The 12,656-nt window shown below is 39.2% G+C and overlaps 1 protein-coding gene across 5 annotated transcripts in view; it reads left to right on the forward strand.

The window, feature by feature from the left end:
* chaf1a (chromatin assembly factor 1, subunit A (p150)) overlaps nt 1-12,088 on the forward strand; it is a 60,418-nt gene extending 48,330 nt beyond the window's left edge. For 3 of the 5 annotated variants that reach the window (XM_063032431.1, XM_063032427.1, XM_063032430.1), the window contains 3 exons: nt 459-982; nt 5,194-5,302; nt 11,196-12,087. In XM_063032431.1, coding sequence (XP_062888501.1) covers nt 459-982; nt 5,194-5,302; nt 11,196-11,383 — 821 coding nt within the window. In that variant the 3' untranslated portion in view covers nt 11,384-12,087. Of the gene's footprint in view, nt 1-458; nt 983-5,193; nt 5,303-11,195 lie in introns of all 5 variants that reach the window. The other 2 variants (XM_063032429.1, XM_063032428.1) reach the window with 2 other exon arrangements.
* The last annotated feature ends 568 nt before the right edge of the window (nt 12,089-12,656 follow it).

The raw sequence follows: 12,656 nt of genomic DNA on the forward strand, positions 1-12,656 counted from the left end.
ATGTTCTTCAAAGAGGATGATATTTTGCAATCGAGGTCTTTTTAAGCTGCAGCTTGGTGATTTGACTGCAAGGAAGCATCTCAAAATCTACTTATCGCAGTGAAGATATTGGCTTCACTTCCCTACAGAATTGCAATCTAAATCTAGAACCTTTTGTATTTGAACTAGATTGCTTCCTTTGAACCATGTTGACATTGTGACTTCCCAATTTTGTAGATTTTGCTTTGCATTCAAGGTCTAAGCTTGTACTTGAGAGAATATTTAAGATGTTAATACATTTAGGATACGATACCTGGTATTTCTCTTGCAAGTTGCCATAAGGAGCTCAGTAATTTTGTTTTTTTGGGGGGGGGGTGCGGTTCTATGCATATGATTGCAGGATAAAACCAAATTGCAGATGTTTTAAATGTTTTACTGTGAAGTGCTTCTTTTGGTGATGTGTAATTTCTTTTGTTCAGTATTAATAAGCCTGCTTCCACTACTTCATGGAAATGTGAATGGCAAAAAAGTTATTATCAAGGAATTTCAGGAGTGGTACAAACATAAACCTTCTACAGATGTGCCGGCACTTCCTCCTTCTGATTCAAGTCCACCAAGCTCTGATGCCTCGAGACCTGAGACGCCCACAGTGGATGAGGACGTGTCCATCCCATCCAAGGCAAAATTGAAGCGACTTATTACAGAAAATGGAGTGTATGAGAAAAGAGTGGCATTCAGATTAAAATGTTGGTATGTACATGATGAGGTTCTGAGAAAATTTAGGATGGAGAACCTTCCTGTTCCAGGACAATGGAATTACCTCACACAAGTCCAGCCTACAGTCAAGGAGGAGTGTACTGTTACAGCGGGAGGTGGACAGAATACTCCCAATTTGGTGAAGAATACAGCACAATGCATACCCAGTTCAGGAAAGCGGAAGCCAGCTGGAAGTATGTCCATAAAAAAGTTCATGCAGAAGTGTGTAGACACTGAAGCAGATCAGGTGAGATTGCCCTGAAACTAAATTACATTTTGTTATGGAAAAAGTTAAAAGGTATCTTTTTTTTTTAAAAAAAAAAGAAAGAGACTACCATTTAACTGAGCAACAATTTATAGATTTAAATGAAATACAGAATAAATTCAAATGCAACCAATATTTCTACAGTACTATAAAGCTGTGTTAGTTCCTAATATTCCTGGAGGAGTTTGTCTGCTGTGTTATTATGATTGACTATAAATGATCAAAATCAACACACACGCACCTAATGCAGATAATAGACTTCATATGCAATGCTTTAGCCAATTTCTTCCTCCAAATCTCCATTTAATTCGAGTATTCCAGATGATTCAAATTCTTCATAATTCCTAACTTGAAGAAGTGAAATTGTTTTGTTTTCACTCCCACCCATTTCTGGCATTGCCAAACCTAAATGCTTAAAGCCACAGTGAACAAAACTGCTCTAAATTGTCTTGCAGCTTATCGCAACTCAGTGATGAAAATTACTGCTTCTTGAACACAAACACATGCAACTGATGCTATTTAAAAACTGATCATTCTAAGTACATGGTAGCGTCTAAGGGCCATGCAACTGATGGGAGTTAGAAATTGTTCAGCAACAGTCTTCTGTCCCAACTAAGTGGCATAGTGTCCTGAGTAAACTAAGGGAATCCCGGCTAACTTCTTAATTAGTTTTTGTTCTTTAAAAGTTGTCCCTAATAAATGGCTGCCCAAATTAACCAATGGCCCAATCAAATAGAATCTTCTGTGAAAAAACAATTGTCCTTTAAGAGCCAGGTCCTTTGCATCTTGAGTAGCAATTGTTTAACTCCATGACCATCGCCAGTTTTTAAATCAGATTCTAGCATTTGTGGATTACATAATCATTTTCAAAAATTAATGTATTTAAAAAGGTTCAGAAATATTTCCTAGTTTTATGCTACAATTGTCAATTACTTTTAAATTCCTCTTCACCTTCCTTTAAAACGTCAGTCCAGAGTGAATAGAAACTCAATGGTGTTTGATTATCCTCGGACAAGGCTGTCATCTAGAGTATTTTCGTGGAATCACGTTGCGCTTGCAGAGATTTGTATAAATTTAGGACAAGCATTGCAATATTTTAAAATAAGTGCAGGACAGAAGACCTATGTACATTGTGATTTTTAAACAACTATGTCTGCTTTGGATACAGTATTCCATTCTAAAACAGGTAAATCACAAACCTTTTTGTCTCAACCCCAAATTGGTATCTACGTGAAATTTCAGTGAAAAGTTGCCATTGAGTTTTGTGACGCTGATCTCCACTCACTAAGGGCTAAATCATTATTCATACTGTTCAATTATCATATCGTGCTTGAACTGAGGAATTGCATTTATTCTGCCATCCCATTGGGATGTTTCCAATTTAGAAATACTTTTCTTACTTCTGTAATAACTACAACAGAAATAGTGAGGGCACTAGGGTTCAGCAGTATCTGTCAAAAGAGAAACATCAGAACATTTCATCAGAACTGAAATGTTGATCTGGAAGAGAAGAGAGTAGGGTGTAGAGTTCAGGGAGCATCTGTGATAGGGCAGAGACTAAGGTTATCGCAGTGAAATGATTGCTATTAATATAGTTGGAAAAAAGAAATTTATCTAGAGAAATGTAAATAGAGAAAAGATAAATGAGGACAGTTTGGAGGTAGGTTACAGAACACAGCACTTGGAAATCTGAAATGAAAGAATCCAGCAGATCAGGTAGCATCTGATCAGGAGGAGAAAACAGCAAACTTTACAAGTATATAACCTTGTATCAGGTTTCTTCTTCTTGGGACCTTCCTCCCAGTGGAGCATAGGCCATTGATGATCTCCCATCTCCATTGTCCAAAGTTGATGGTGTGGTTGGAGTTCATCAATGTCTCTGTCATCTGTTGTGTCCACTGTACAGGGGATTGACCTGTACAGCTTCACCAGAGCCCTGTTGACCGGCCTTGCCTGTTCTCCACCTTTCATGATGGGAACGGAGGGTTGGACTTTGAGAGGCTGTGTCAGGTTTGGCCAATTTTAAAACAAGCAAGAAAGTTATCCGAAGTGGTTAAATTAATTATTGATTCTCAAGATACAAAGTGAGGTGCTGTTCGTGAAGTACTCATTGGGCTTCAGCCTTCTGCATTGTTCCAACAGAGAGCAGAGTGGGATGGTGAATTAAAATGACTAAGATGGGGCACACTTGCACTTGCAGATGAAAGGAGTTCTTAAAAGCATTGAACGTTAAATGTGTTACATTAAATTGGAAGAAGTGTATGTGATTTGCTGCTCAGCCTGGAAGGGAATTGGGAAAAGAACAGTGATGCAGCCCTTCTGGTTGCATGGGGAAAGTGCTAAGTAACTGATGGAGATGGGATTGCAACTAGGTAGCTGTAGAAAGATGATTGTTTCTGAATGCTGGGACTGAGGGAGATGAGTTAGTGATTCCAGAAGGTAGTTGAATGATTGTGGAAGTGATTGGTGTGGAAGGTGAAAGAGAACTCTACTCTTGTGCTGAATGGAAGGAGAGAAGTGAGAAATAAAGTGGAGGGGGAAAGGTGATGTCACTAAAACAGATATGAGAAAAGATATTCTGTGTAAAGGAGTCCTTGTAGGAGCATGGTGGGACTTTGAATATTGGTTGCTAACCATTCACGGAAATTGAATTGGCCATCTAGGGAGGGAAAAGTGTAGATATAGACTGTTAAAATGAGAAAATATGCAACTTGTATAAATGTGGGATGAATTTGCTGTAGTTTACTAGCGGAAAAGAGTAAGATGATTAGGCCTGAAACATGGACTGTTCTATGTATTCCAACGTAACTTGAACCCATGCAAATTTCTAAAGCTGCGCCTTTGATTTGGAGGAAGTGAGTGGAGGTAAAGGAGAGTTTATGCTATGTAAGAATGTTTAGTTGGCCAAGTTAGTGATGGCAACATCTGAGTAGCTGCTGCCTGTTTAAGGGGAAAGTTGAAGGCTAAAACTCCTGAACCTTTTATCACCCAGAGGTTTAGTTTGGTGTTTGCTCCATAGAAGTTGGCGTGAGTGATAATACTGTTGAGTTGGAGGAAACAGATATTAGTTACAAAAGGTTGGGAGTTAGAAGGATATGGACTGTTTGTTATTGTCCTCTCTTGCTTGGCCAGCAGTATGGAAAATGAGTAATGTGTGAAAGACGAATTAAGTTGTTTTCATCTCATCAGCTATAGTAAAGCAGATGCTCACAATGTTGTTCATGTGTGATACTCAGTTTGCATTAGTCTGAAATTATTTCCATTTATCTTTTGGGTTGTGTTAGAATTGCTGATTCATAGCACTTCCAGAGGTCTGCTAGCAAAGTTCGTACTTGGCCAAAAGGTCTAAATCTGCATAGCAGTCAGAGATGCTATCAAATAGTTACTTGTCACTATTCTGAAAGCCAAAATTCCCTTCTTGAATGGAATATCAAAAGTGGTTTAAGGTGGTGAATTTTGTATGTTAACAGCAGTGTATCAGTGGAACAGTTGTGTAATCTTAATTGGTTTACAGCATATCCCAGCTTCACAAACAACTGGTCAATGGTCTTGTGTGGTTGGCATAGTGGTGCAATTGCTAGCACTGGCCTTAGTTTCAGTGGCCAAGGTTCAATTCAGATCTTTGGTGATGTCTGTAGAGTTTGTATGTTCTCCATTACTGAATTCCCTCCAGGTGCTCTAGTTTCTTCCCATACTCTGAAGTTGGTAGGTTGGTTGGTTCCTTATTAAGGTCAGTGGTAAGCAGGGACAAGTGGGTGGACATGTGAGAAGATAGAGAAATAAGTGATGGGATTGCTCAGGTTTGATTTTTAGACTCTGAGCTAAATTGTTCCATCATAAAAAATAATAAACTTTACCAGGACACCTCAGGCAAATAAATTACAGGTTGTTAATACTGGTTCCTACTACTTTGTTAGAAGTATGCTCCTGGAAGAAGGAGGAGTTATTAATAGTAATGAAAAATATTAAAACGTTGCCTGTTTATACTGAGTATAGAACATGATTAAAATTGTACCTGTCAATTAGTATAGGCCATTGGACTAATTTCTTGGAGTAACAAACTAATATGAATTATGTTAGTGAACAGATTAATTTCCTTTTTCCTCTCATTCTTACACTCACTTGTTTTTGTGAGACTGTGGACACCACAACATTCAGGAATAACAAGCTAACTTTGTGCTCTTTGTTTCTAGGCTGAAGCCATGGATACTGATGGTTTTCAGGCAGATACAGAAGAGGATGATGATGCAGATTGTGTAATTGTTGATGTGCAGATGAACAAACCTAATCCAAACGATAAAGGTACACATTCCATGCATTAAAATGATTCCTCAGTTGTATCAATGACCAGCTGCTTTGAGCAGATTTGCATTTATTTTAGTTCATTCTTGCATTGTCTTTCCTTTAGAACAGAATAGTACAGCATGCAAACAGGCCCTTAGGCCCATGATGTTGTGCTGAGCTAATTAAGCTAATGATATCTAATTATTCTAATACCTTTTGCCTGCATACGGTTCATATCCCTCCATTCTCTGCTAATTAATGTGCCCATCTAAGAGCTTCCACTGCTTCTCCTGGCAATATATTCCAGGTACCTGCTCCTGTTTTCTTAAACAATCTTGGCCCTACACTTCTCCTTTAACCTTCCCCTTCTCACCTGAAATGCAAGCCACCTACTATTTGCTATTTTGATTGTGGGCAAATGATACTGGCTATCTATGCCTCTCATTTTATAAACCATAAGGTCTACAGCAGCCTATGTTGCACCAACTCTAGTTTGTCCAGCCTCTCCTTATAATACCTGTCCTCTAATCCAAACAGTGGTGCGCAAGTGGAACAGGTCAAAAGCTTTTAAGTTCCTCGGGATCAATATCACAAATGACCTGACTTGGTCCAACCAAGTAGAGTTCACGGCCAAGAAGGCCCACCAATGCCTTTACTTCCCGAGGAAAACTAAAGAAATTTGGCCCGTCCCCTAAAACCCTCACTAATTTTTATAGATGCACCGTAGAAAGCATTCTTCTAGGGTGCATCACAACCTGGTATGGAAGTTGTCCTGTCGAAGACCAAAAAAAGCTGCAAAAGATCGTGAACATGGCGCAGCACATCACACAAACCAATCTTCCGTCCTTGGACTCACTTTATACCGCATGCTGCCGGAGCAGTGCTGTCAGGATGATCAAGGACGTGACCCACCCAGCCCAACAGACTTTTTGTCCCTCTTCCCTCCGGGAGAAGGTTCAGGAGCTTGAAGACTCGTACCGCCAGATTTGGGAACAGCTTCTTTCCAACTGTGATAAGACTGCTGAACGGATCCTGATCTGGATCTGGGCCGTACCCTCCAAATATCCGGACCTGCCTCTCAGTTTTTTTTGCACTACCTTACTTCCCATTTTTCTATTTTCTATTTAATGATTTATAATTTAGATTTTTAATATTTACTAATTTTAACTTTTTGATAGATTAAGACACGTAGTCCTCTTTTATTGTTATTTAGTAATGCATGCATTAAGAAATGATACATTATTTCCCCCGGTGTGATATCACAAAACACAGGACAGACCAAGACTGAAAAAACTGACAAAACCACATAATTATAACACATAGTTACAACAGTGCACAATACCATAACTTGATGAAGTCCATGAGCACAGTAAAGTTCAAAGTTTCTCAAATGTCCCACATCTCTCACAGATGGGAGAAGGACGAAAACTCTCCCTGCCATGCCGACCACAACCTGACTCTGAGTCATCCGAAAACTTGAAGCTCTGATCAGCTCTCCGACACTGAGTACTGAGCGCCATTTCTGTCCGAATGATTCGACCTCCTTCTCTGTTGCCAAAAGCAGGCAAGGCCGGGGATTTTGAGGCCAACCCTCCGAAAGATTTCTGACTGCACAGTAATGACAGCAGTGAACGGACATTTCAGAAATTTACCAGATGTTCCTCTGTGCTTTCACGTCCATTCTCCATCAAATTGTCCACGGCCCCTATTTAACAGATACGATATCATTTTTCATCGGAGGGCTGCGCACACGCAGATGCGCCACCATCTTCTCCTGCAGATATTTATAATATTTAATACTTGTAATCCAGGGAGTGTGAAGCGCAGAATCAAATATCGCTGTGATGATTGTACGTTCTAATACCAATTGTTTGGCGACAATAAAGTATCCTTGTAATTTTCATCTACATTCTCTCCAAATCCTCCACGTTTTTCCTATAATGGAGTGGCCAGCATCCAGGTGCAATCTCACCAGAGTTTTGTAAAGCTGCAACATAACTTTCTGACTTTAGAATTTACTATTTAAGGCAAGCATACTATATGCCTTCACCATCCTATCAATTTGTGTGGCCACTTTCAGTGAGCAGTGGACTTGGACCCCAAGATCCCTCTTTACAACAACACTGTTCAGGGTCCTGTCATTAATTGTGTAATGTATCTTTGTATTTGATTTCATCAGAGTACAACATCCCACATTTGGCTGGATTAATCTATACAGTGGCATGCAAAAGTTTGGGCACCCCTGGTCAAAATTTCTGTTACTGTGAATAGCTAAGCAAGTAAAAGGTGACCTGATTATCAAAAGGCATAAAGTTAAAGATGACACATTTCTTTAATATTTTAAGCAAGATTACTTTTTTTATTTCCATCTTTTACAGTTTCAAAATAACAAAATAGGAAAAGGGCCCGAAGCAAAAGTTTGGGCACCCTGCATGGTCAGTATTTAGTAACACCCCCTTTGGCAAGTATCACAGCTTGTAAACGCTTTCTGTAGCCAGCTAAGAGTCTTTCAATTCTTGTTCAGGTGATTTTCGCCCATTCTTCCTTGCAAAAGGCTTTTAGTTCTGTGAGATTCTTGGGCCGTCTTACATGCACTGTTCTTTTGAGGTCTATCCACAGATTTTCAATGATGTTTAGGTTGGGGGACTGTGAGGGCCATGGCAAAATTTTCAGCTTGTGCCTCGAGGTAGTCCATTGTGGATTTTGAGGTGTGTTTAGGATCGTTATCCTGTTGTAGAAGCCATCCTCTTTTTCATCTTCAGCTTTTTTACAGATGGTGTGATGTTTGCTTCCAGAATTTGCTGGTATTTAATTGAATTCATTCCTCCCTCTACCAGTAAATGCTCCCCATGCCATTGGCTGCAACATAAGCCCAAAGCATGATCGATCCACCCCGGTGCTCAACAGTTGGAGAGGTGTTCTTTTCCTGAAATTCTGCACCCTTTTTTTCTCCAAACATACCTTTGCTTATTGCGGCCACAAAGTTCTATTTTAACTTCATCAGTTCTCAGGACTTGTTTCCAAAATGCATCAGGCTTGTTTAGATGTTCCTCTGCAAACTTCTGATGCTGAATTTTGTGGTGAGGATGCAGGAAAAGTTTTCTTCTGATGACTCTTCCATGAAGGTTATATTTGTGCAGGTGTCGCTGCATAGTAGAACAGTGCACCACCACTCCAGTCTGCTAAATCTTCCTGAAGGTCTTTTGCAGTCAAACGGGGGTTTTGATTTGCCTTTCTAGCAATCCTACGAGCAGTTCTCTCGGAAAGTTTTCTTGGTCTTCCAGACCTCAACTTGACCTCCACCATTCCTGTTAACTGCCATTTCTTAATTACATTACCAACTGAGGATCAGCTACCTGAAAATGCTTTGCTATCTTCTTATAGCCTTCTCCTGCTTTGTGGGCATCATTTATTTTAATTTTCAGAGTGCTGGGCAGCTGCTTAGAGGAATCCATGGCTGCTGATTGTTGGGACAAGGTTTGAGGAGTCAGGGTATTTATAAAGCTTTGAAATTTGTATCACCTGGCCTTTCCTAATGATGATTGTGAACAAGCCATAGACCTAACAAGCTAATTGAGGTCTGAGACCTTGGTAAAAGTTATCTGAGAGCTCAAATCTCTTGGGGTGCCCAAACTTTTGCATGGTGCTCCTTTCCTTTTTTCCCCACTCAAAAATTGTACAGAACAGAAATAATACATTGATCTTAAAATGTTGAAAAGAATGTTTCATCTTTAACTTTATGGCTTTTGGAGATCAGTTCATCTTCTACTCACTGAAATTTTGACCTGGGTGCCCATACTTTTGCATACCACTATCTGCCATTTCTCTGCCTATATCCCATTGTATTGTTGGGCAGCCTTCTACACTATCCACAATGCCACCAATCTTTGTCATATTCATACTTACTAGCACATCCATCTACCTTTTCATCCAAGTTACTTGTATATAAGCCCAACAGAAGTTGTCCCAGTACAGATCCCTGCAGAGCACCACTGTTCAAGGTTCATTTTATTGTCAAAGTATGCATATACAATACACTGATATTTGTCTTCTGCGGATAGCCATGGAAAAAGTAAAAGAAATGAAACTCGCAGACCTCAGAATCCCCCATCCCCTCCCTGCAGGAAAAAAAACAGTAACAATGCAATCCCCGAACCCCTCACTCTCACAAAAAAAAGACATCGACAATAACAACACATCCCCAACCCCTCCCCCACAGGAAAAAAGTGACTAACCCCCTCACTCACAAAAAGGAACAGCGACAGTAGCATCAAAAGCCCCCTACGCCAACCCACCCGCACCCGAAGATCTTGCAATCGGCCACAAGAGAGAAAATGTCAAAAAAGTGAAGGAGACAAATATGAAGTACAGTCCAATCACACAAATCTTAGAACATTGAACCGTCCTTCTGTGACTCAGAACTTGCATCTGGTCCAAACAGTGGCTTCTGTTGGGAACAATCGCTGACTGGGTCTGAACACCTTCACCTTGATGCTTCAATCTTCCTCACCACTTGGAGATGGAGTTGTTCATGACCCCGCGTCCTGTCTTTGTTTTTTATTTTCACAAGTTAGCTTATCACAGACATCAAGCAGAGTAAGAGTCATTGACCGCTAACTTATTTTATGGACAAGTCATTAAATTCACATTGATCCCATTAATCTTAATCTTCTGAATCAGCTGATCATAGGGTATATTGTCAAATGTCTTATTAAAATCCATTTAGATAGTATCCATTGTTCTACCTTCTTCAATCAGCTTTGTTACCACCTCAGAATTCAATCATTAAGTCATGATATGCCCTGCACAAAGTAAATCTGAGTCTCTAATTAGGCCATGCTTTTCCAATTTCTCATAAATACTATCTCTAAGAATTGTCTCCAATTGCTTCCCTAACACTGATATTTGACTCGCCAGACTATAGTTTCCAGTGTTATCCCTAGTTCCCTTCTTGAACAACGTATATTAGCCTCCCCTTGTGCAATTGGATCCTGGATTTCCTCGCTTGCAGGCCCCAGTCGGTTTGGATTGTCAAAAACATTTCCACTATCTCCATCAGCACAGGAGCACCGCAGGAATGTGCAGTTTGCGCAGTTTGTTCAGTTTACAGTTCCTGATGTTTACAGATCCTATTTGGTTACTGTTCTATAGATTTGCTAAGTATGCCCACAGAAAGAATCTCAGGGTTGTATGTGGTGACACGTATATACTCTGATAATAAATTTATGTTGAACTTTGAGCTACTTGCCAGCTTTCAGGGGGCTTATCTGTCAAATATCTTGCTCAAGGCCTCAGCAATGTCATTCCTTGCCTCTCAATAAGCTGGGGTTAATTCCATCAGGCCCTAGGAACTTGTCCCCTTAATATCCTTCAAGAGCACCACCACTTTTTTTTATCTCAAAATGGCCTGATATTAGCATGGTGCACACTGATCTCACTATTCTCTATGTCTTCCTCAGTGTATACTGACACAAAGTACTTATTCAGGACCTTGCTCCAAATCTTTTACAGCATCTGAATGTTATCGTAGTTACTCAGTTGTCCTGATTTTTGTTTTTAGTTAATATATTCTATTCAGTAATTTTTATTCTGATTAAATTTATTTTATCATCCGACATATTTTCTAGTTAAGACAAAGGTAATGTCTGACATGAGGTTCCAAACACTTGTCAAGTACTGTTTGGACTTTCATGTTGCAGATAGTGTTTTTAGAAATGGTCTCAATGGTTTGCTTTGCTGCTGGCTGTTCCAATATTATGAGTGTGAAAACCTGGGTTTAAGATTTTATTACCTCTGGTGAAAACATTGTATGATCTTTAATGTTCAGTTGCCATTTAAGTAAACAAGCTTGAAAATTTACATGAATATTTATAATACATTACTCTTTTCCCATATGCCATCAAACTTGCAGAGTGTAACAAAGAGTCTGAAGATTTATGCTCTGATTTCATCAAGCATAAGGTGAAGCCTGTGGAATTACGTTCTGAATTGGCAACTGACATCCTGCCTCTAGAGCAGAGTTCGGAACTGGCTACTGATGAGATGATGGACACTGAACCATGTGAAAATGCTGCTGTCAGCTTGCCCAACCTTACCTGAAATGAGATTTTATAAATATATATATACTAATAGCTTTATGTGCGTAGGGTGCTTTTTTTGTTTAGAAACTTCTAAAATCAACTTCTGTATCATTTCATAAACTTAAAATACTTGAAGTTCTGGTTTAAAAAAACAAATAAAATGGCACTTTTGCAACAAAAAATTGTAATTTGATAATTTAAGAAATTGACATGAATATAGTTAAAATTACTGGCATTAATAAACACCCAGTTATGTACAATATGAAATCTTGACATTTCTGACACTTGCAACATTTGATTTTTTAAAATATTTATGGATGCTCTAAAGTATTAAATGGATATTTTTTATTTGACATTTATTGAAATACAACTCCATTTTTCACGGTGCCTTTAAAATGATGGCACAGTGCATTTAATAAGAAATCTTGTTTGTAATTGTTTATTTTTGAAACCCCTTTTTGTACTTAATATTGTCATTCATGAATGTAATATTCCTCTGCCCATCAACTCCTTGCAGCAGTCGCTCTACCATGAGCTCTGTAAAATCATTTAATAAATCTGCATGTGGTTTAGTAGTAAGGTAGTCACAGTGCAGAATTCCTTTGGATCCTTAGCAAATACATGACTGGCTTGAGCCCCAACACTTTCATAGAAGGTTACCTCAAATACTTGTGAAAGGCAATGGTAGTTGATGGGTCCCAAGCAATACCAATTTTAATTGGGAAGAAAATTAATAAAGTTTGGATTAGAGCTGTCAATTTTGGGGGTTTATCCTTTTATAGTCTGAGTCATTCATATTTGAAAGAGCTATAGAGTGCACGTGCAGTAGTTTTTTGGGTTGGGTTTTTGGGGGGCAATTAATAAACAAGATGGTTTAAATGTGTATTGAGGAAAGAAAAGTTTTTTTTCTAAATTTGAAGCCATTCCATGGTGGTTGTTACTCTGGCAGTATGCTTTGTGTCATCCTGCTAAAAAACACTTCCTCACTAGTTTCAGCTTTAGAACCATAGAACACTGCAGCACAGGAAACAGGCCATTTGTCCCTTCCAGTCTGGTCCGAAACTTTATTCCACTAGTCCCATTGACCTGCACTCAGTCCATAACCCTCCAGACCTCTCCTATCCATGTATCTAACCAATTTATTCTTAAAACTTGAGAGTGAGCCCACATTTACCACGTCAGATGGCAGCTCGTTCCACACTCTTGAGTGAAGAAGTACTCCCTAAACCTTTCCCCTTTCACCCTGAAGCCATGTCCTCTCGTATTTATCTCTCCTAATCTAAGTGGAAAGT

This window comes from Mobula hypostoma, chromosome 24 (genome assembly GCF_963921235.1).
Source record: "Mobula hypostoma chromosome 24, sMobHyp1.1, whole genome shotgun sequence".
In the NCBI taxonomy this organism is placed as follows: Eukaryota; Metazoa; Chordata; class Chondrichthyes; order Myliobatiformes; family Myliobatidae; genus Mobula; species Mobula hypostoma.